This window comes from Salvia splendens, chromosome 3 (assembly GCF_004379255.2).
Source record: "Salvia splendens isolate huo1 chromosome 3, SspV2, whole genome shotgun sequence".
NCBI lineage: Eukaryota > Viridiplantae > Streptophyta > Magnoliopsida > Lamiales > Lamiaceae > Salvia > Salvia splendens.
Genome location: NC_056034.1, coordinates 11,899,725 through 11,922,709, shown reverse-complemented (window position 1 = coordinate 11,922,709; position 22,985 = coordinate 11,899,725). Strand labels below are relative to the sequence as shown.

General features: G+C 37.9%; 3 protein-coding genes across 3 annotated transcripts; 2 read left to right on the top strand and 1 right to left on the bottom strand.

Moving 5' to 3' along the window:
* Positions 1-1,350: 1,350 nt before the first annotated feature.
* LOC121797170 (betaine aldehyde dehydrogenase, chloroplastic-like) lies at positions 1,351-5,841 on the top strand. The gene is made up of 15 exons (XM_042195910.1): positions 1,351-1,501; positions 2,035-2,177; positions 2,313-2,393; positions 2,458-2,606; positions 3,256-3,348; positions 3,725-3,848; positions 3,927-3,992; positions 4,079-4,145; positions 4,260-4,336; positions 4,479-4,592; positions 4,804-4,881; positions 4,961-5,112; positions 5,208-5,268; positions 5,346-5,452; positions 5,550-5,841. The coding sequence occupies exons 1-15, from the start codon at positions 1,393-1,395 to the stop codon at positions 5,638-5,640; spliced, it is 1,512 nt and encodes a 503-aa protein (XP_042051844.1). The 5' UTR covers positions 1,351-1,392; the 3' UTR covers positions 5,641-5,841.
* Positions 5,842-12,839: 6,998 nt separating this feature from the next.
* Positions 12,840-16,690, top strand: LOC121794962 (mannose-1-phosphate guanyltransferase alpha-like). The gene is made up of 15 exons (XM_042193377.1): positions 12,840-13,418; positions 13,632-13,729; positions 13,900-14,000; positions 14,095-14,173; positions 14,314-14,374; positions 14,511-14,557; positions 14,667-14,759; positions 14,864-14,954; positions 15,322-15,370; positions 15,486-15,602; positions 15,688-15,835; positions 15,908-16,000; positions 16,072-16,140; positions 16,311-16,353; positions 16,441-16,690. Exons 1-15 carry the CDS (start codon positions 13,361-13,363, stop codon positions 16,539-16,541), a joined length of 1,248 nt encoding a protein of 415 aa, XP_042049311.1. The 5' UTR covers positions 12,840-13,360; the 3' UTR covers positions 16,542-16,690.
* Positions 16,691-16,727: 37 nt separating this feature from the next.
* Positions 16,728-18,126, bottom strand: LOC121794963. Its single transcript, XM_042193378.1, has 3 exons — positions 17,921-18,126; positions 17,733-17,821; positions 16,728-17,087 (listed from the first exon to the last, which is right to left on the bottom strand). The coding sequence occupies exons 1-3, from the start codon at positions 17,948-17,950 to the stop codon at positions 16,937-16,939; spliced, it is 270 nt and encodes an 89-aa protein (XP_042049312.1). The 5' UTR covers positions 17,951-18,126; the 3' UTR covers positions 16,728-16,936.
* Between the last annotated feature and the right edge of the window lie 4,859 nt (positions 18,127-22,985).

Below are 22,985 nucleotides of genomic sequence, written 5' to 3'. Positions count from 1 at the left end.
CTGCCCACCTACACTTCAATTGCACGTTTCTATAATTCTGAACCATTCCATCAATAAATATCTCATTTTGTCATTTTTGTAATTTACAATGTGGATGCTATGTCAGATGACATTAGAGTGTCCACAATAGTTTGGACAGTCCAAGGCCAAGCCACATTTTTTGTCCACAGCCACAAAAAAACTTGTCCAGCCCAATAGTGGACAAACCACAACCACAAATCACATTATTTTATCAATTGTTGCCACAAAACACATTATTTTATTAAAAAAAAACTTTTCCGGCGCCGCGCCCGTCAGAGCCGTGCAATAGGGAGCCGCGGCCCTACCCCCCGTTGTGTCCACTAGTCGGCTCACGCCCGTACACCCCCTCCCCCTCCCCCCCGTCGCGGCCCTCGGTTTCCACCCCTATAGGTTGTCGCGGCCAAGTCGTGTCCCTGGGCGGGAGCCGCGACTCCCTATTGTGGACACTCTTAGCGAGATACCTTGGCTGGGGTACAAGGTCGTGGGCCAGGTCAGACTCAGCTACAACAATGACTAAAAAGAATGAGCTAGTGGCCTAAGCAAAACTTCATTGATAAGAGGAAATGTAGCATAGAATCAGACTCACCACTGGAGTCAGGGTCAAACCGCACAATTGGGACTCTAATTATAGCAATAATTTATTTTAATGAATTTTATATTTTCATAAAAGGGAATTAGTTCAGTATATTCCCTTCGTCTCACAAAAATATGTACTATTTTCTTTTTCCACATAAGAATATGCATTTTCTAATTTTGAAAACTTTTTTTTCTAATATAATTGGACTCATTCTCCACTAATAATATTAATTACTTTTTCTCTCTTACATCTCTTTTACTTTACTAATTTTATATTAAAACCCGTACTGAACCCAAAGTGCATATTATTTGGGTACGGAAGGAGTAGTATAGTACTTCGTCGGTCTCCTAACATTTTCTTTTTAGTTTCGGTCATATTTTATTTTTTAGAAAAAAATTATTCTCAAATCAATATGTAAAATATATTTTTTACCATTTAACATAAAATAACATCTTCTCAAATTTTTGTGTCTGTCATTCAAATTTAACATTTATAATGAGACGGAAAGAATAAATAATAATGAGATTTATAAATACTTAAAAAGGAAGGGTAATGGAGTAGATTGTAACCGTTATTTTTTAAGTAAGAAATGAATTAAAAACTTATACTGCTTCAATGTGATTAAGAAATTAAGGGACTTGATTGAGATTTGAGAATACGAGATATGTGTCGAATTACCCAATTGCCCATGTTTTGTTTGTCGCTATATTTAGAAATTAAATTATAAAAGTATATACACCAATTTTAAAAAATCAACTACAGTGATCATCCAACAGCTCTGCTCAGGCTCAGCTATGTCAATCCCAATTCCTCGTCGCCAACTCTTCATCGACGGTGAATGGAGAGAGCCCGTCAACAGAAAACGCCTCTCCGTCACCAATCCCGCCACCGAAGAAATTATCGGTATGTTTCCCTAACTATTTTTGCCTCTGATATTCCTAGTTCTACTTCTAGTTCCTTTTCTTTCTTTTGTTTTAAACTCGATTTGTGTTCAAGATTGTATATTTTTTTTGGTTTTTTCGCATTGAGCTAAGCAGAAAACTAAAACTCCTGATCGGTTATAATGAAATAGCGATATGCTTGTGATTCACTGTAGATCCGCAAATTGTTCCTATTTTTCCTCACCTTTTATATCTCTAACAATAAGATTACAAACAGGCCGTGTTCGGTTTACTAGATAAAATAGTACAGGATATAATCTAGGATTGAGTTGTGAAACTATTTTAGTTGGAGGGGGTTGACTATGACTAATTATCTCATGATTATGCATCTAGGATTGAGTTGTGGGGTCCAATCTCATGAACCAAAATCACTACATATTTAATCTCGAGATACAATCTTGCAAACCGAACAATCTCACATAATATCAATGTTTAGTAGTGCTGCTGAAGTCTGATTCTTTAGATGTTTTCTGCTCTGGTGTTTGTGTGTTTCAGGGGATATTCCGGCAGCTACATCAGAGGATGTAAATATTGCTGTGGAAGCAGCCCGCAGAGCACTTAGTCGAAATGGGGGGAAGGATTGGGCTTCAGCAACTGGTGCTCATCGTGCCAAGTATTTACGAGCAATTGCTGCGAAGGTGCTTTAGTTTTTATCTGATTGGTGATTTAAATTAGATGTTTATAATTCAAAATTAACATATTTACCAATATTCTGGGTTGTTGTGGAAGTGTCCTAGACGTTTGGATGCTTACCTTTATCTGGTCACATGTAGGTCACGGAAAGGAAATCAGAGCTTGCAAAACTTGAATCACTCGACTCTGGGAAGCCGCTTGACGAAGCGGCTTGGGATATAGTATGCTTCTAATGCCTTTGTTTTTTCTTTATCACTGCATATGCTGATATAAAGTCATACTCAGGATGATGTTGCTGGGTGTTTCGAATACTATGCTGACATAGCTGAGGCCTTGGACAAAAAACAGAAGAGTCCTGTTGCCTTGCCCATGAATACATTTAAATGTCACGTTATAAGAGAACCTATTGGGGTAGTTGGTTTGATCACGCCATGGTATGTTGAATTTTACTATATTTCTCCAAAATTACAAAGAGAAGGAGTACTGGTTTCTTGTTATATTATTTTCCCTTTGAGAGAGACATGTGAATAATTTTCAAGCAATTAGTATCTTTTTGGCTTATGTGTTTGTGAGCATTTACTATATTTTGGCTTCTCCTGGTTACACTTGAATGATTAAGATATACTACTACTTGTTTAGCTTAGTTTTGAGTTGGCTGAGGGGATAGTTTATACATGCAAGTTCCCTTTTTATGTTTCTGGATGAGTATATAAAGACCTCAGTGAATTATGTGAGCATGAATTTTGATCAATAGTTTTCAGAATGGAATTTTATTCAAGCTATTCGAGTAATTTAGAAACTCATCTCTAAAGTAGTACAAATCCTTGTCTTAGACTTTGACATTTATACTTATGTTATTTACTGTATAAATGATACTTATAAACTTTGTGTTGGATGATTTTTTAATGTGAATTTTATGTTTCTTACTGCTACAGATGCATTTAGGTCACTTTCTGAATTCTTTAAATACTCATCAATTGTGTTGATCGTTTTAATTTAACCAATTAATATTGGCTATTTCATAATATCTACATGGAGGAGCAATAGTACTCATTGTTCTGGAACTACTGCTTTGTCATTTAGGAACTACCCTATGCTGATGGCAACATGGAAAGTGGCCCCTGCCCTGGCAGCTGGATGTGCTGCAATACTCAAACCATCCGAATTAGCATCCATGTACGTTTTCTTCATTAATATATAGCATACCTGTTCATTTTAGGTATTGAAAATGAATCTATTGTATTTTAATAACCAAACCTAGATATGATAAGTTCCAGTAATCCTGGTGAATGTACTTGTCATATTTAGAATGCTTTATCTATTAAACTATATACACATATACCTTCAGTACTATGTAATACAGTAGTATTTACATATTTAAAGTCTTATTTTGAAATGATTATTATATATACTTTGCCATAACTATAAGTTTTTTATATTTAAACGAGCTAGCTGTATTTATCGATCCCCAGTTGAGGCAGAGTGTTAGACTCTTCTAGATGCAACTAGTTGCTGGAAGTCCCTAAATTAATCTCTACTATTATAACTGCAGCACGTGTTTGGAGTTGGCCGACGTGTGTAGGGAGGTTGGTCTTCCACCTGGTGTTCTCAATGTCTTGACTGGTTTGGGGCCAGAAGCCGGTGCTCCTTTGGCTTCTCATCCTCATGTTGACAAGGTTAATATAATGGAATTCAAGTACTTGTTTGCATGGGCTTCGATACCAATGATGTGGTGATCATATTTGATATAACAGATAGCATTCACGGGGAGCACTGCCACAGGAAGCAAAATTATGACAGCTGCAGCACAGCTTGTGAAAGTATGTTCATTGCAGTGTTTTATTTTTGATTGCACGTGATTTTCTTCTCAGACTTCTAAGAAAATGAAAGCCGTTCCTAATTTCAGCCAGTAACACTTGAGCTTGGTGGAAAAAGTCCAATTGTGGTCTTTGAGGATGTTGATCTTGATAAAGGTTTGAGCCTTTTAATAATATGAAAAATATTATTTGAAGTAGAACTGGCCTAATACATTGATTTTTCAAGAAAGGATGCTCACTTTCTTTCTTCCATGTTTGCTATTCAATCAGCTGCCGAGTGGACTGCCTTTGGTTGCTTTTGGACAAATGGTCAGATATGCAGCGCTACTTCTCGACTCATAGTGCATGTAAGCTTGGAGATGATATTGATTACCCCAAACTCCACCCCACCCACTCAACAACACCCCCCCCCCCCCCCCCCCCCCTTTTCGAAATATCGAATTAGTTATTGTTATAAACTTTTTGTCCGATATTGTGGAAATATTTCAGGAAAGCATTGCTGCAGCATTCCTGGAAAAGCTTGTGACATGGTGTGAGAACATTAAAGTATCTAACCCCTTAGAGGAAGGCTGCAGGCTTGGTCCTGTTGTTAGTGCTGGACAGGTGAGTAACCATCCATATTTCTTGTGTATTGGCTAATGTGATGAGACCAATTATTTCAGTCACTGATAGCAAACCTCTCTTGTGTAATTGTGTGAATAGTGAGGTCTAGGATTAAAACTCCATCCGTCCCTCTTGCCTCCCCAATTTTGTTTCCGGAAAAAAAGAAAAAAATAGTACACAACTCTGTTATTCAAATCTTGTAATTTTACAGTATGAGAAAGTGCTCAAGTGCATCTCGATAGCTAAGGAGGAAGGTGCCACAATATTGTATGGAGGTTCACGACCTCAGGTACAAGACTCCCTTAACGTTTGGGTGCTTGTGGAACAGCATGCAATGGAATTAACGAAGCCTTATTGTTAACTTGCAGCATCTAAAGAAAGGCTATTTCGTCCTTCCAACTATAATAACAGATGTAAAGACATCGATGCATATCTGGAGAGAGGAAGTGTTCGGACCTGTTCTTTGCGTTAAAACATTTGCAACCGAAGAGGAAGCCATTGAACTTGCAAATGACACCCAGTGAGCCATCTCTCACACTCTAACTAATCCCCACTAACTTTTTCTCTTTCGGTTGTTGTATCTGAAATTTGTCATGTGTGAATTTATATTTTCAGATATGGCTTAGGTTCTGCTGTATTGTCCAAAGATCTGGAAAGATGTGAGCGTCTGACTAAGGTGAGTATCTTCACACGGACCTCTAGAAACAACGACGATCGCCACACATTATATTGAATGTCATTATTTTTTTGCAGGCAATTCAATCTGGCATCGTCTGGGTGAACTGCTCACAGCCATGCTTCTCCCAAGCACCTTGGGGAGGCAGGAAACGCAGCGGTTTTGGCCGGGAACTTGGGGAATGGTATTCATAATATCCTTATCGCCTCAAGTCTCGTTTCGTTTCGTTTCGTTCATCCCCCCATTGATTTAGCATGATTGAATCTGTGTCTCTGTAATAGGGGACTGGACAACTACTTGAATGTGAAGCAGGTGACGCAGTACATCTCCGACGAGCCATGGGGTTGGTACAAGTCTCCTTCCAAGCTATGAAGAAGCTTCTGCATTCCCTAGATTGGAGAGTGATTACTTCTTTACAATGGAGAATGAAGCTTCCAAAATGGCAACATTCCTATACGGCTATAGCCTTATTGCTCTATACAGGTTCTATTACGTTAATTCGTCTATAGAACTAATGTTTGAAGTCGAATCTCTCATCAATTTAAAATAAAAACTTCTCTATTTTGTCTTTTATTTGTTTGTTGCAACTATCAATTTTTTTTTTACAAATAAACTCCTATAGCAAGGAGGAAATTACAACTGATGTCAAGAGGACTCGAACTCAGCACCTCATACAATAATATCTAAGCTCCTTGCCGCTAAGACAAAGGCGTTGGACTCTGTTGCAACTATCAATTGAGTTTAGATCTAATGCTGAACTAATGTCGCGTTACAGTGCCCGTGCTGGGGGATTTGGGGCCTCATTTTTTCGATGATTAATAAGTTGATAAAGGACTATTTATGTGTAGGTTGTTATGACTCATTATCATATGATAATATGATTATCCATTTAGGATTAAGTTGCGAGATTATTTTAGTCGGATGTGGTGATTATGACTCATTATTATATACTACCTCCGCCCCCCAAGTATTGTCTCACTTTGACCCGGCACGGATTTTAAGAAATGTAATGAAAAATGAGTTGAAAAAGTTAGTGGATTGTGGGTCCTACTCTTATATATTAGTTTTATAATAAAATGTGAATAAGAATAAGTTAGTGGAATATGAGATCCACTATAAAAAAAATGGTAAAAAGTGAAATGGGACAAACTTTGGGAGACAGATGGAAATAGAAAAATGGAATAAACTTTCAGGGATCGGAGGTAGTAGTTATTCATTTAAAATTAAGTTTGAAATTAATTTAATGAATAAATATAATAAATGTTCAATCAAATATAATGAGATTAATTAAATATGATCATTCACTTAAGTGGAGGGAGTGTTATATTGCTAACTTAATGCTTAATTGCTAACTATAATTAAATAATAGACCTTAGATATTCAAATTAAGGGCCTAGATCATCAGCCTCGGAATGTCAATATGATCAACAAAAAAATCAATAAGGGTATTAATGTCAATTCACAATAAATTAGTTGTAACTAATTTTTTAAAAATATCACATAACTTTAAAATGCATATAACTTTCTCGATTTAAATTATTTTTTCCTACATTATATATCAAATTAAAGATAATTTCATAAGGATTCTAACGATATCTCGCTTGCTTATGTTTCGATGTCAAAATTTGAAAAAAAAATTTCGAAAATTTTCAATTTTTTCGTACAATAACAAATGTCAAACATAGTATATAAAATATGTCAATATAATACATGTGGAATGTCATTATTAAAGCGTGTTGACATTCTCAAAGCATTGTGTTGATATTTTCAAAACACTATATTGACATTTTCATCCAAAACTCTAATTTGGTAGTTTTTTTTTTATCTTTTTTTATTAAATTAATAAAAATAAAAATTACACGTGATAAATTTTAGACCACTAGATTTCTAAAATCTTATGGTTTTAAATTAATTATAGTTAACCAATAGAGAATAAGTTAGCCATTGATCACTCTCCCCTCAATTAAGTAGGCATAATTTTTTTTTTCTAAGTGATGTGTGTGTTTCCATCAACACCTTTTCAACCAAGCACATTTTTTAATTGTTGTTAATTCGATTCACGCATCAAATTTCGGTGGACTGAAATTTTTTTAGGACATTTTTATACGAAAATTAAAATGCTAGGTAGGTTTTGCAACTAGCCGTTGAGATATTTTTATGAAATACTACAATAATGATAGGATAAAATCAAATATATATTGGATCAACCTTAATTTTCTTTTTTAATTTAACAAATTGATCAAAATTGTCGATTGCAAAATATCCATCCAACTAGCTTTTTTTTTTGTTTAAAACACACGCATATTATAGACTATAGTCGTAATAATTGTAACGGAATCATTATATTTTCTCTAATACTAGTCAAATTAAAATAATTTAGAAAACAATAAAACGTTGCTGTAAATTATGTGTAACGGAATGTACAATGTATCCGTTCTAAATTTCTAATTTAATTTTATGAACTTATAAATTCAAAACAAATTTCTAAATTGAGTAACACTTCATTAACTATAAATAATACTACTATAATTATGGGCGCCGCACAAGATTTTTGTTCAATTATGAAATGTGGCCACTTTTTCAGAATTAAATGATTTCATTAAGCTCGTCACTGTAGCAGGGCATTATAGGTAGACCAACCAAAGAGTTGAAAATTGAAATGCGAAGCAAAACGTCAAAATCTTTACAGCACCCGCAACGCCACAGTCAAAATCTTTACAGCACCCGCAACGCTGTGCCGTTGCGGTGCCTATGCCGTTCCGGAGGAACGGTTCCGCGGCGGCACGCATTGCAGCAGCCGTTTCGTCGCCATTCCATGCCGATGCCGTTCCGGGTGTCGTTGCCGCGGCACGCGGCACGACACGTTCCGCCACGCGCCGAGGCGACGTGGCAGGCTCTCATTCGACGCGTGACGCCCACTCGCTGTCCCGCGAGTGGGTTTCGTCACGGTGACGCAATAATTCATTTTTTTAAAAAAAAATCGAATTTAATTAAAAATTTTTTTTGCAACGGTATTGTTACCGTTTTTTGTATCCGTTTTTTATTTTTTAAAATTTATTTACTCTATAAATACTCCTATATCATACTCATTTCACTCACAAACACACTTCTATTCCTCTAAAATCCTCTCTATTTCCACCCCAATTTTCATCTCAAATCAACTCTGTTTTTCTTCTCCCAAATTTAATCAAACTAATGAATCCTTTTGAACAAATGCGTCAAATATTGGAACAACCACTTAAAGAAGATCGACGACGGGAGGCGGAAGAAGCCGCGTCGCCCCAACGACGCTCCCTTACGTACATCCATCGTAACCGGGAGGAAGCCGCCGCAAGGTTAGTACGCGACTACTTCTGCGATAACCCAGTTTGGGGAGAGACGTACTTCCGTCGCCGTTTCCGAATGGGGAAACCGTTATTTCTCCACATCGCGAATACTTTGGCAGCCCGGGAAGAGTTCTTCCAGGAAGGGTTCGACGCGGTCGGCCGTCCCAGCCACACAACGCTGCAGAAATGTACTGCAGCAATCCGCCAGCTTGTGACTGGACAAACGGCCGACATGTTCGACGAATACCTCCACATCGGAGACAACACTGGGCGAATGTGCTTGCTCAAATTCTGCAAAGGCGTCCGGGCAGCCTTCACCGACGAATTTATCCGGAGGCCAAGCACGACCGATTGTCAGTTCCTGCTCGACCATCACGAAACAGTGCACGGATTCCCCGGGATGCTCGGCAGCGTCGATTGCATGCACTGGCAATGAAAGAATTGCCCGGTGGCGTGGAAGGGTTCCTACACGAGCGGCCACAAAGGCACCCACCCAACCGTTATACTCGAGGCCGTTGCCGACTACCGCCTTTGGATCTGGCACGCGTACTTCGGGGTCCCCAGGTCGAACAACGACGTAAACGTGCTCCACCAGTCCGACCTCTTGACCGAAGTTTTGGATGGTAAAGCGCCAGCCATCAACTTCGTCGCCAACAACCGGCTTTATAAAATGGGGTACTATCTCGCCGATGACATCTACCCGAAGTGGCCTACCTTCGTGAAGACGTGCAGTGGGTCTGCTAACCCAAAGCAGGCTCTTTTTGCGCAGAAGCAAGAGGCTGCTCGCAAGGATGTGGAGAGGGCGTTCGGGGTTCTCCAAGCGCGCTTCAACATCATCAAAGCCCCGGCTAGTACGTGGTTCATGGAGAACATGGTCGACATCATGTATACGTGCATAATCTTGCACAACATGATTGTCCAAGACGAAGGACCCGAGGCGGGAAATTGGTTCGACCCTGAATCCTCCGGAAGCTCAACCGCAAGTAGTCCGCCTCGAAGTGGAGCGCATCCGTCTATACAAGAACGGTTATCTATTCGTGCAAGGACACGCGACTCTAGCGCCCACACCCAACTCCAACATGATCTAATTGAGCACATTTGGGCAAACTTTGGCGGATGAAATTATTAAAATTGTGTACTTTTATTTTTTAGGAAATTATTAAATTATGTTTTTTTTACGAATTTTATGTTGTAAGTTTATTTTATTTAATAAAGTGTGTTTGTTTTAATTGAATTGGATTGGAAATAAAAATAAGAAATGAAATTGAATGAATAGTAATTTAAGGAACGGTTAAGGAACGGATAAGAAACGGAGGGTTGCAGGTTCCGTTCCTTAGTTAAGGAATGGAGTAAAAAAGTACAGTGGAGCTCGCAAATAGTAGTTTAAGGAACGGTTTAGGAACGGTATAGGAACAACGTTGTGGATGGCCTTAGTACTCCCTGATTCATTCCTGATATTAACTACTCTCAATTAAGACATTGATTAGTGAATTCGTAGTGTCAGAAAGTGGATAGATGAGTTGCTTTCGAAAATAGTACTCCCTCCGTTCCATAGTAGTATTGACATTTCTTTCAACACGGATATTAAGAAAAATTGTATTAAGTGAATTAAGTAAAAGAAGAATAAAGTAGGAAATGAAAAAGGTAGAGAGATGAAGATAGAATAAAGTAAAAGAGAGTAAAGTAAGTGAGAAGAAATATGTTGGTTTTTACTAAAAAGGGAAATGACTCCACTACTATGGAATGTACTAAAATGACAAAATGACTCTACTACTATGGAACGGATGGAGTAGAAATGATTTAGAGCATCCACAATGGCGCCTAGCGCACCGCCTAGCCGAGCGCCGGCACTAGGCGAACCATTGGAGAATCCGAAAACCGCCGAGCGGTTTTTCGGAAATCAATTTCGCCTAGCGCTAGGCGGTCGAAAACCGCTGGGCTATGCGCTGGGCGATCCGCTCGGCTCCATTGCAGCGCCCGGATCGCCCAGCGCATAGCCCAGCGGATTTTTTTTTTTTAATTTTTGAAACACTATATATACGCGATTTGCACTTCATTTTCATTCGCACCACTTGTATTAACGAGTACTCTCTCTATCTTAATTTCTGTACAAGATCAACACCGAGAAATGGATCTGAACAACGAGCCTAGTTCAGGGACGAGCGGTCCTCAAACTCCCCCAATCCCCGTTGGAGGCGGATGGAATCAGATGCCCGGGTACTACAACATGTACCCGTGGCAGCAGATGCTACCCGGGATGCCGACCGGAGGGAGTCTGCCGGGGGGGTTCCCGGAGATGCGGGGTTGGGCACCCAATATGCAGATGATGCCGGGGTGGGCACCCAATATGCAGATGATACCCGGGGGAGGTTCGGCGACGCAGGGGACGCCGGGGGGCGTACTGGCGACGCAGGTGACGCGGGGGGACGTCTATCGCCCCAGTGTTGATTTTTTGACTGCTTCGTCGCACACATCGACCCCAACGGATGCGCAGTTCACGCCGAGCGGTTTTGATGATTTTGCGTTGTCGGATTTGGGGTTTGATAGTTTCGGAGTTCCGGAAACTCCCGTTCAAACGGGGGAGCAGTGCAGGGTAGTGGCGCCCCAAAGAAGAAGGGCAGGGGAAAGAAGGTCGGGGAGTCGTCGCAGCCGGGTGGGGATCACCCCACGGTACGGAGAAGGTGGACGGATGAGGAGAATGTTGCGCTGTCAAAGGCGTGGGTGAGTGTTTGCGACGATCCTCTTGTTTCTAATAACCAGAGGATCGTCAACGTGTGGGGCAAGGTAGCAGCAGCCTACCAGCTATTTTGCCCGGAGGGGAGGCCACACAATGGGGAGGATTGCCGGAAGGCGTGGAACCGAATCAGGGCTGCCGTCTCCCGATTTTTGGGTTTGTACGCCAACGCCCTCCGCATGCAGAGTAGTGGCCAAACGGAGGACGACTGCAGGAGGATAGCGGAGAAAGCCTTCCCCTAGCCCGGGTTGTATAAGGACTTCACCTACTGGAACTGCTATCTTGTGCTGAACGACTCCGAGAAATTCCGAGTAGGTGTCGACGCTGGCTGGCCGAAGAAGCAACGATTGAACTATACCGGGGATTACAACGGCAGCAGCGGTGGTTCCCACGACCTCCCCGAGACAGACCAGGTGCTCCCCAACCCTCGTTCGTTCGGCCGCCGACCTCGCCCCTCTGGGCAAAAGCGGGCGCAACGGGAGGCGAGGGGGGTCACCGGGGGTTCCCAGGAGGTCCAGTCGGCATCCCCCTTTGACCGCCAGTCTACAGAGGATCTCAAGTACTTCGCGCGTCAACAAACGCGCCAGATGATGGTGAAGACGTTAGCCGAATGGCGAGCGGCAACGGACCCCCAGGAGAAGAGATTTCTCTTCACATTGCTCGAGAGCATGAATGACGATCTGCGTGGAGGTGGCAGCGGCGGTGGCAGCGGAGGCGGCGGTGACAGTGGCGACGGAGGCGGCGGTGACAGTGGCGAGGGAGCCGACGTGTGATTTTTTTAAGCAATGTACTTTTTCGATTATGAATGTAATTTTTTTTTATTAATGTACTTTTTTAAAATTTTTGTACTTTTTTTAATTTATTGTACTTTTTTTTTAAAATTAAAATAGTATTATTAATGTTTCTCGTATATGTCTCGTAAATTAAATTCCGTATATTGTGTTATTAGTGATGTGGCTATTGATGTGGCTGGGCTATTTATGATATGACTAGGTTATGGCTGAGCTATTTTTGATGTGGCAGGAGGATTTTTAGTATTGATGATGTGACAGGAGGAGTTTGTGGCTGGGATATGACTGAGCTATTGCTGGGCTATAACCATTGTGGATACTCTTACAAAGCCAGAGCTACTTATAACTGTCGTTATTTAAAAATCATGATTGTAAATTTGTAATCATATCAACAACTATTGAAAAATTAGTCCGAATGACTCCTTAAACGGTGTTACAGCTAATAACCAAAAAAAATATCCAATTGAACATTTCAGAGTAATTAAGCATTAAGTAGGACTGTTTCTTGACATTACGAAATTAAGTTTGTTTAGAAGAAAAACAAAAAAAAGACAACAAGTCTATTTCATAACGATTAAAAACATGCACACATCAAATCAAATCAAATTCCAATTTTTTTATCCATAAATTTTTAATTCTAAAATCCGATCCAATTCTTAATTTCGTCAAATTTCAATAATTGTTGACGTAGTTTCAGAGATTCAGCAATCCAAAATCCCATCAATTGAATTCGATTTGCCATTAATCCAACTGAATTATACCCTTGTCTCTGAAGCATTCACTCACTATCAAAAAATGTGTTCTTTGTATTAAGCTGTCATTGGCAATGCATTCTGCCCCACATGCAAGCAACGTGCCACCCCATATCTCTCTCTCTCTCTCTCTCTCTCTCTCTCTCTCTCTCTCTCTCTCTCTCTCTCTTTCTTGAAATTTAAGGTGGAAGCTTGCCACCTCACCCCACACCCCAGTTGAAAATTACCTGACTGACAGATTTTATCTTCAATTGTGTTTTTATTTGTTCAGTCAATCTTGAAACACTCTTTTATTGATCACTTCTTACCCTTTTCAGCTCACAGGATTGGTTCAAGGTTTCCTGTCCTATTGCAGTGTTTTATAGCAAATCAATTATTTCATCTATTAAATTCAAAGTTCTGTTGTTGAACTAATCTGGGAGTGAGTTTAGAGATCTGGTTGTTTAGGGCCTTTTTCATTCTTGTCTTCTTTTCCTGGTGTTTGGGGAAATGGGGGGTTCAGAAGAGAGAGTTGTTGCTGTGATCATGGTGGGTGGCCCAACTAAAGGTATCATCTTTAGCTTTTCTTTCTTGCTTAATGCTGCTAGCTTTGGCTAATGATGATTGATCAGCAATGTTTGTGTCTTGTATAATTGTGATTTGCTTAAGCTTTTGATGTCCATGTTATAGATTCTGTGAGTTTGTTAGGAGAGAAAGTTGGGCAATAATGACAACTTTAGTCCTCTTTCTTGATTGTTTGGTGATGGTTTTGCAAATGCAGGGACCAGATTTAGGCCATTATCACTTAATACTCCAAAGCCCCTATTCCAATTGGCTGGACAGCCAATGGTTAATCATCCTATATATGCTTGTAAAAGGGTATGCTGCGTATTGTTCGTTTCATCCTTTGATAGTTGATTTTGATTTGTGGTATTAATGAAGTTGAGAGTATGTGAAAATCAAATAAAGCAAAATAATTATGTTTCCTTCTTCATGACTGTGAAGGTGAGAGGTTGACTAACTCCTTTAATGTATGCTGCTCGTGTTAGATACCGAATTTAGCTCAGATCTACCTTATTGGTTTCTATGAGGAGCGTGAATTTGCATTGTTTGTCGCATCAATATCCAATGAGCTCAGAGTTCCTGTCCGGTACTTCCATTGCTATATGAGATCATATCTTTTTTTCTCATTTCCAAAGGTTAGATTGTGACCTTTTCGTTGTTCTGTATTTGGAATTTCATAGATACTTGAAAGAGGACAGGCCACATGGTTCAGCAGGTGGACTTTATAACTTCAGGGATCAAATCATGGAAGAGAGCCCAGTTGCTATTCTTACTCCATTCTCGTGTTGCTTACTTTTTTTATACTAATGAGTGGATAATGAACACTTACTTTTGATTTACTATACACTTTTGAATGTTTCTTGGCAATATTGTTGATAGAGGTGTATTATACCTTGCAGTCTCACATCTTTTTACTGAATTGTGATGTTTGCTGCAGTTTTCCTCTAGCAGAGATGCTTGGTAATTCTCACTCTGTCGCTTCTGAATATTAGCTATTTATTCGGTGCATCACAGGCCGAGAATCACTTATGTATTTTTAGTCAACATTTGATGTGTTTTTTTTGGTTGTGAATTGAATTTTTGGTTGATTATACAGAGGCCCACACAAGCTATGATGGGATGGGAACCATTTTGGTGATCAAGGTCGGTACCTCTAATTCCTTCGGGCAAATAGTTCACAAATCTTCGTCATTCTTAACACTAAATTCACTATAAGATAGAGGCTGATGCTTTCCTCTTTTATCTTCTGCAGGTTTCTCCGGAGTCAGCAAGCCAGTTTGGGGAGCTTGTAGCTGATCCCGTTACAAATGAATTGTTGCACTACACGGAGAAGCCTGAAACTTTTGTATGTAAAACTTCTAAGATCGACTTAGTTTCTGCTCACAGTTTGCTAATGCCTTTGATGTGTGCTTCGTCACTTCTTAACTTTCCCAACTCTCTATAAAACAGGTGAGCGACCGGATCAACTGTGGTGTGTATATATTTACCCCTGATATATTCACGGCCATTCAAGGCGTGTCCTCCCAAAGAAAAGACCGAGGTGAGTCATACCCTGCCTTCTTTGTTATAATGGATGGGATTGTACACATTTTCTTTAGTTATACTGTATCACCTTAAAATCAGATGCTATTTACTAGCGACAGTTGTGATTTTGGCTTATTTGATTTCGCTTTTCTGTAAATGTTTTATATATGTAAACAGAAACGTTAAGTATATAATGAGAAGCTTGAAATATCTGAAATCTTTGTGTTTTTAATCTTCTAGACTTATTTACTACTACTGATTTACAATGTAGATCACTGCACTCTTGAAATCTTATTTTCATCTTCTTGCATGTAGCATTAAAACTATTGTAACGAGGTGTATGTTCCTCGTTTTATTAATTAGGCCGTTCTTCGTATTTTCAGCTACCCTTAGGCGTATATCCAGTTTTGAAGCACTTGAACCAGCAAACAGGTAAAGTATCTGTATTTACACAAGAGTATTGTAAATCTTTTTCACGGAAAAATGCTTACATTGTTTGGCTAGAAAATCTGTTGATCTTCATTTCTGATGTCCGTTTCATAAACAGGAGTCTCCCGTCAGATTTTGTAAGACTAGATCAGGACATTCTATCACCACTTGCTGGAAAAAAGCAGTTTTATGTGTATGAAACGACAGATTACTGGGAACAAATCAAAACTCCCGGGTGAGCTAAAGATATATATTATTTCTTCTTCTATCATGAGTCTTGTGCCTTTGGATCCTATCTTACGTGGCATGGTGTCGTGCAGAATGTCCCTGAGATGCTCGGGTTTGTACCTCGCCCAGTTCAGGCGCACCTCACCACATCTCTTGGCTAGTGGGGACGGCACGAAGAATGCTGCAATTTCTGGCAACGTATACATCCATCCATCAGCAAAAGTCCATCCAACTGCTAAGGTAGGCTACAGTTAATAGTAATTTATGCATGCTCTCTCGTTTTCTGATTTAGTGTTATCTAATGTGAAACAGATCGGTCCCAACGCTTCAATCTCAGCTAATGCTAGAATCGGAGCTGGTGTGAGGCTTGTCAACTGCATTATTCTTGATGATGTCGAAATCAAGGTACTCATCACTCAAATTTCGTGATGCTGTATCTCTGAGTATTTAAACTCATTTATCCTATTGATTATAAGGAAAATGCGGTGGTGATTCATGCGATTATTGGATGGAAATCGTCCATAGGAAGGTGGTCTAGAGTCCAGGTATGCCTATTTAATCAACATTTTTCTCAGCAATATGCAGCCCAACTCTGCTGCTACTTCCAAGTTCTACCTTTTTTTCATTTCATTTGCGCTGGCCACATTGAAAGAGGCCATTCACACGTCTCTTGCTACGTGCAGCATGTTTATAACGTTCATCTTACATTTTGCAGGCCTCAGGTGCCCATAACGCGAAGCTTGGGGTCACCATTCTAGGTACCTTCACCTTTCGTATTTCTTCATTGAACGGGCTTTTGTCCTCTCCTTTTCCATACATAGCTTACAAACAAGCTGTTGAACCAGGTGAATCGGTGACAGTGGAAGATGAAGTTGTGGTGATCAACAGCATTGTTCTTCCGAACAAGACTATGAATGTGAGTGTTCAAGAGGAAATTATACTGTGAGATCTTCAACAAGTTGTGGTGATCTATTGACACATTTTCAACTATTAGATGCTTGTATCCTCTTCTTATCAATTATTCATCTGTTCATTGAGATCTTATTGGAAGGTGCATTTTAAGGTTGGAATAAATGAAATCTTCATCTTTCTTTATATCATATACAAAAGTTATTAAATGCTGGAATTGTTCTTGAACAAAAGATGAAATTTCAATGATAGCATTAAAATCTGAAATATCACAACATGTGTTAAAAGGTAGCAAGATCCTTGAGTTTATTAAGGTACACCATTAATCCTCACTCAAAGCCAAGAAAAGACATACAATCTCTGACAGACGAATGAGCGACCACATCTATGGGACATAGAAACCTTCACGTTCCGATCAGCCCAACAAGGCAATTAGTTCTGTGGGTCAGAGAAGAAGCTGTTGAGGGACGGCATGATCTCAGGCTTCTTGTTGCGAACAAATTTTCTGAGAAAATTTTCAGAGTACTTCTGCCCCTCCTCGAAATTCTCCAGCACTCCAGCAGCCCTGTTTTGCTTGTTCACCCTATTTACAATCACCAAAGATTTTAGGCAACAAAATCCAACCAGGGTAGCACCATTTCTATGACGATTGATCTATTTGAACAAGAAAAAACGATGAACAAGACATCTCCCTCAACACATTTGTGTGAGGAGCACCGGTGATATAATCGTATGCCCTTTAATCACTACAGTTTATAGATGTAGATGTCAATCAGGAAACTGAAAGAACCATTCTTGATAAACTCCGAAGAACACTATTCAAATAAACACACCAATGATAACAGAAGCTACTCAAGCAAGAATACTAACATCTTGAAGAATTTGTGTTTTTGAGTCCAAACTAAGTGAAGAAAGCAATCTCAATCTTTGAATCACTACCAAGCCCAAGAAGTTTGCAAATACAATCTCAATCATTCAGTATTTTAACAAATTAAACCCTAATTTTGAAACATGGCAATAGCATCCAAACTGAGATTTAAACACATAGAAAACATCGAAAATCAAAATACTAGAACTTGGCACGGATCGAACGGTTTTGACAATTGCATCGCTTTAAAGTTAGGATTTAATTTGAAAAACCGGTGATAAGTTAGATCCAATTAGCGATTAACCTTTTCCTCATCAAACATGTTCATCAGAATACAAAATTTGTAGAGAGAGAAAGTACCGGACTTCAGGGTTGATGGTGATGTTGCGGAACAGCTGGAAGCCGCAGATGCCCACAGCAACTCCCATAGCTGCAAACAGTGGGTACACCTACACATGCAAATCCCCCTTAAATTTAACACCAGAGTAGAAGTTTTACAGTAAATCAACTCAAATCAGTAAAAAAAAAAAAGGATGGATCTTGAATACCTCAGGTCTGATCCAGCGGCTGCTAGCCATTTTGAAGTTTTATTTTCCTAGAATTTCAAGAGTGAGTGGCCAAAGGAAGGAGAAGGACAAGCAGATGACTGAGGAAATAGGCTTTTGTTGTGCTACTCTGAAGCTTCTAGAATCTAGAATGCAATGCGACCTTGTAATTTATTTAAGTTTTTTTATAAAAATGAGGGAGTAGTAATTATTGTACTGTATAGTTGCCTTTGTACGCATTATTGTTAAATAGATAAGGTTTGTTTTTCTTGTCAATGGATTGGAGAAGACGAAAGCTGATTGGTTTGTTCATTGTAGTGGTGGGTGAAGGATGGGCCTCCACACTAACAACCAATCAAAGTTTGACACCTGTTAGCTTGAGTATAATACGTATACATAATTATTCTTGTCCATTACCATTCTCCCACGAATCCTATTGGAATCTTGATTAATATTAACAATAATACTTCTATATACCAACAAGGACTAGGGTGACTAAATGAGGAGAAGTGGTGTGATGGCATGACAGATGCGATGCGCAGCCACTTTGAGTAGCGCATACAACGAATCAAATTCAAGTAAAATTAAAGTTTGGATTGGAAGCATGCAAATGCAACACTAACATAAATAGAACATTCAAATAACCCATTAAATTTCATTTTACTTTGGTCCGGAAATGTTTCATTGCACTCTTATATCTTAACTTTGCGCGACCTCCTCCATCTAACTTCCTCATCTCCACCTCGATGCTCCACCGCACGATCTACGCATATAGTCTCCCTCCTCGGAAATCGGCTATGATGAGATGGGAAGCAATGACATCAACTCGTTGACCATGGTTGTTCAACGATAAAGAGGAAGGAAGATGACATGTGACAAATGTCTGAAGAAGCCAAGCCTCAGCTGGATCTTTAAAAGGGGTGGTTTGATTGGAGAAGAAAACGGAAAATGAAGAGACAAGATGGATGATATTCATGCTAACTTAATATTCAAGTTATGACATTAATTAGCCGTACCTAAAATATTAAGACACACGTTTTCCAACTCTACTTCTGATTTTATCTTAATTGTTCGTTGTAGGAAATACAGAAAAACAACAGTTAATGTAATTTCTTTAAAATTAATAGTTTCATGTATTCTTTGAACTAGGTTTTATAGTAAACTAAAAAACCATTAATACCAAAATAATGACTATTAATTTAAATGCGAACACTAAAAAAATTAATTCTCCTACTAACGTGACGTCGCATTTATCTGCATGGAGTTAAAGAAAATCCAACACTTGATTAGAGCCCATTAACTGAATCGGGCTTTTCATGAACTGATTTGTATTCCTGTAGCCCAAAAGGCCCAGAAGAGCAATTTTGCTGCAAGAATACTTCCTTATCTTCTATTCTTCTATTTATTTATAATCTGATGGATTTATGATTTAAAGCAATTTTTAAGAGATATATGACGTAATTTTTTTATTACTCAAGATTACGACTTTCCCAGTCGTAATGTTTCAAAAGATAAGGAGATATGAATTAAACAAAATTAAGGCTAATAATTGTGATTAAAAGCTTGGAATAGGGTTAGTGATCAAACTCATCCCGGTGGTTTAGTGATTTTATAAATTCATAATTGATTGCAATAATAATTGACTCGGGTATATGAATTCAGATGTATCGTCTTCAAGAATCAAGCCTTTCAAAGGACTACATATGATTTCTTACTAATCCTACGTTACAAATAGATACTAATAAGTATTAATAAATTATCATCAGATTATATGTGTAGATTTTTTTACCATCTAATTTATTCTATTACTAAACCAAATTATTACTCTTTGATTATGAAAATCATTTAAGTACTAAGTATCAATTAAAATTCTCAGAGTTTTCAACAATGCAAATTCATATAATGCAATTTTAAATATAAAAAAAAGTATATTATGGCTCTGCATTAAGTGATATTTTTCAAATTTTATAACAAATTTGATTTCCATTAATTCTATATCTAATGATTAGTTCGAATATAGCTATGGGGAAAAAATAAGTGCATTATGGAATAGGGATATTATATCTAAAATTCATTTCCCTAGAATTAATCATATGCAAACTTTTTATAAGAGAAATAACCAATCACTAACTTGTCCCGTCATTACATAATTATCACCCACAAGAACACTATATAACCTAGCTAACTCACCTTAGACAAAAATCAACCACAACAATGTCTTCTTCAATTGCTTCAATCGTCTTCATATCCGTCATTTTACTCCTATCCTCAACACCCCAAGCCGCCTCTCCACCAGCCTTGATCAAGAAAGTATGTGTTAGTGGAAAATTTATAAGCGTCGCAACGTGCGAGAAAGCTCTTCAATCAGAACCAAGAGTGGCATCCGCGAAAAACTTATACGAACTCTCCATCGAAATCATAAAATCGGGGATCACAAAGTCAAAAACTACGCTCGACCACATCAAAACCCTACTCAAGGAGAACGGCACGAATTCCAATTTGAAAGTTGCACTTGGAAAATGCAAGGCGTCGTATGACTCGGTCATAATGTCGCTCAACAGTGCCCTTGGCGAAGTAGAAATAAAAGAGTATCAAACGGCGACGTATGATCTACTTCTGGTTGGGTCAGACAACATTCGCAATTGCGAAGAAGTAGTGGCCTCGAGGGTAATTAAAGACAAAATTATTGTACAAGGTAACCAACTTGTGAAAGTATTTGGGTTGTCCGCATATGCGGCCGTTGATTTGCTCGCAAACGCTCCTGCTTCTCCTTCACCTCAATAGTTGGTTTTTGATATTAGTATTAGTATTAGTATATTCATCGTCGTCTTTGTGGTGAAGATTGGTCAAGAAATAATAGTTGTGCTGGCTCTAGTTCATTTGTACTATTGGGCACTTAGCCCCGCTATCGAGTAATGGCCTTAGCACACTTCATATTTATCACAAAAGTAAAATAATAATTCTGTTGATTGAGTATGTATAATTTTTACAATCACAATCTTTCAATGAAATATGAATCAAACAAAATTAATTTATTAACAATAGAGCTTATTAAAATCTTGAGATACCCAAATTTCCCTTACTGTAAATGTTGAGTTAACATATACTCCATTTATCCCAATTACTCAAGTGACATATTTTTCTTTTTTAATATCTCATTCTAATTGCTATATTTATTTTATAAAGTGAAAATATATTTTTTATATTTAATTTTCTTTTCATTTAACTAACAAAATAACATTACATAAAAACTCATTAACGGACAAAAAATATTTCATTTAGAACGGACGAAAGTAATGTAAGAATATTTATATTCTTATGTGACCTATGTATCTATTGGTTTAATATTAAAGATTAAGTTCATATTAAAGGTTAATGATTCTAATATAAAAGACGACATAGTGATGGACCGGTTTCGATTAAAGGATTAGAATTGGGTGTATTGATAACCCTCCTCTCTTACCTCTAATTATGGTAATAAATATATATTGTGTAGGAATATATGTATATATATGAAAGGTTTCATTACAATATATAAAGTAATGATTATTGTGTATACGTATATGTATGAATGAGCATGTACGTGACATTTGGAATTGCTATACATATATGTATTACTATGCATGTGTAAGTGTGGTACGGTTGAAGTGTGAAATAATGTTAATTAGTTTATTATTACTAAACTAATTCACAATTCCAACCGACACTAGTTAACGGAAATCGGAAACGGGTGACATGCATGTAAATATGTGTGTAGCGGTTATGTCCATATTTAATAAATAAAAGGTGACGGCAGTTAAGTATATTATATAAAATGATTTACTTAGTTAATCAAGACATTATAATATATTTATGAACAGTCATGTTTGTTCCTTTTAATCGTCAGTTGGTGCATGGAATGCTATATGGAAACCGACGCACTTTTTGACAAAAGGTTGTGCAGTGGCTATAAATATGCATGGTTCATTCATAACAAGATATCTAAAAAAACAATTTGCATACTATCGGCAATTGTTTACACATATATATTTTATAGTGTTAATAACTGTCGATTCTTTATCCATTAAAAGAATCATTAAAGACTAGAGGTAAAAGAGGGGATAATATTAATTGGAGAATCCAGTTAAAAGAAGATAAACATCAAAATGGTGGATTTCAACCTAGAACATCAAATAAAGAAAGCATGGATGGAGGTTGATGCTTTATCTCCACTTAATAGTATAAATGTTGTGGTTGAATTAATTCAAATCTAGAAATAGATTTCATTATCGAAATCATTAAAGCATTGAGATATGGCTTACAGTTGGTATCAGAGCCAATCTAGATTTGGTTAATTCACCATTTATGTGATTTCAAAATCAAAATTTGAATGGTCTTGGATTTTTCGATTTTGGTTAATATGCTTCCGCTTGTGTTGGGTAATTGTTTTATGAAATATTAAAACAATAGTAGGATATTCTACCTATTAAAGATTTCACTAATTAAATAATATATAACTTGTTTATCACCAAAGTGGTTTTGTTATATTGCATTTATTTATTAAAAATGATGAATGTTTATTAATTGATCATGATTAAAGAGATGCTATAAATGACATAAGAGTTTGATTGATCAATTATTTTATTATCTACCCAAAGGTGGATCATTGTATATAGTTAATAAATACGAAGTGGATTAATCATTTATTCATGTGTCTACACCCAAAGGCAACATGCTTATTTGATATATGTTTAGTCTGATTAATTGTTAAAGTATATATTTAGCATCGCTAAAAGTACATGTGCTTAAGTATTATCTAAAGGTTACTTGAATGCATGTTATTTAAAGTTTTATTATTGTTTATGAATCTGTGTTAAAGATCTCAAGCATGTATAGATAAGCATGTATAAATGTTGCAGCTTTATAAAATTTGTATGCATATGCGGATTCTGTCATTAAATTAATGGGCAAAATTATGGAGAATGGTCTGAATAGATCCGGCTAATGCTTTATAAAATTTGTATGCATATGCTGACTCTGTCATACTAACGGAAGGGGATCCTCAACCATTATAGATGTCACTCTGAAA

Coding starts and splice junctions, on each gene's coding strand:
- LOC121794963 (XM_042193378.1), bottom strand. CDS start 17,950: ATGGCTAGCAGCCGCTGGATCAGACCTGAG. Junction 17,822..17,920: donor GCCGCTGGATCAGACCTGAG/GTATTCAAGATC, acceptor TTGCATGTGTAG/GTGTACCCACTGTTTGCAGC. Junction 17,088..17,732: donor ACCATCAACCCTGAAGTCCG/GTACTTTCTCTC, acceptor GATTGTAAATAG/GGTGAACAAGCAAAACAGGG.
- LOC121794962 (XM_042193377.1), top strand. CDS start 13,361: ATGGGGGGTTCAGAAGAGAGAGTTGTTGCTGTGATCATGGTGGGTGGC. Junction 13,730..13,899: donor CTATATATGCTTGTAAAAGG/GTATGCTGCGTA, acceptor TGCTCGTGTTAG/ATACCGAATTTAGCTCAGAT. Junction 14,558..14,666: donor GAACCATTTTGGTGATCAAG/GTCGGTACCTCT, acceptor TATCTTCTGCAG/GTTTCTCCGGAGTCAGCAAG.
- LOC121797170 (XM_042195910.1), top strand. CDS start 1,393: ATGTCAATCCCAATTCCTCGTCGCCAACTCTTCATCGACGGTGAATGG. Junction 4,146..4,259: donor GGATGTTGATCTTGATAAAG/GTTTGAGCCTTT, acceptor CTATTCAATCAG/CTGCCGAGTGGACTGCCTTT. Junction 5,113..5,207: donor GAACTTGCAAATGACACCCA/GTGAGCCATCTC, acceptor TTATATTTTCAG/ATATGGCTTAGGTTCTGCTG.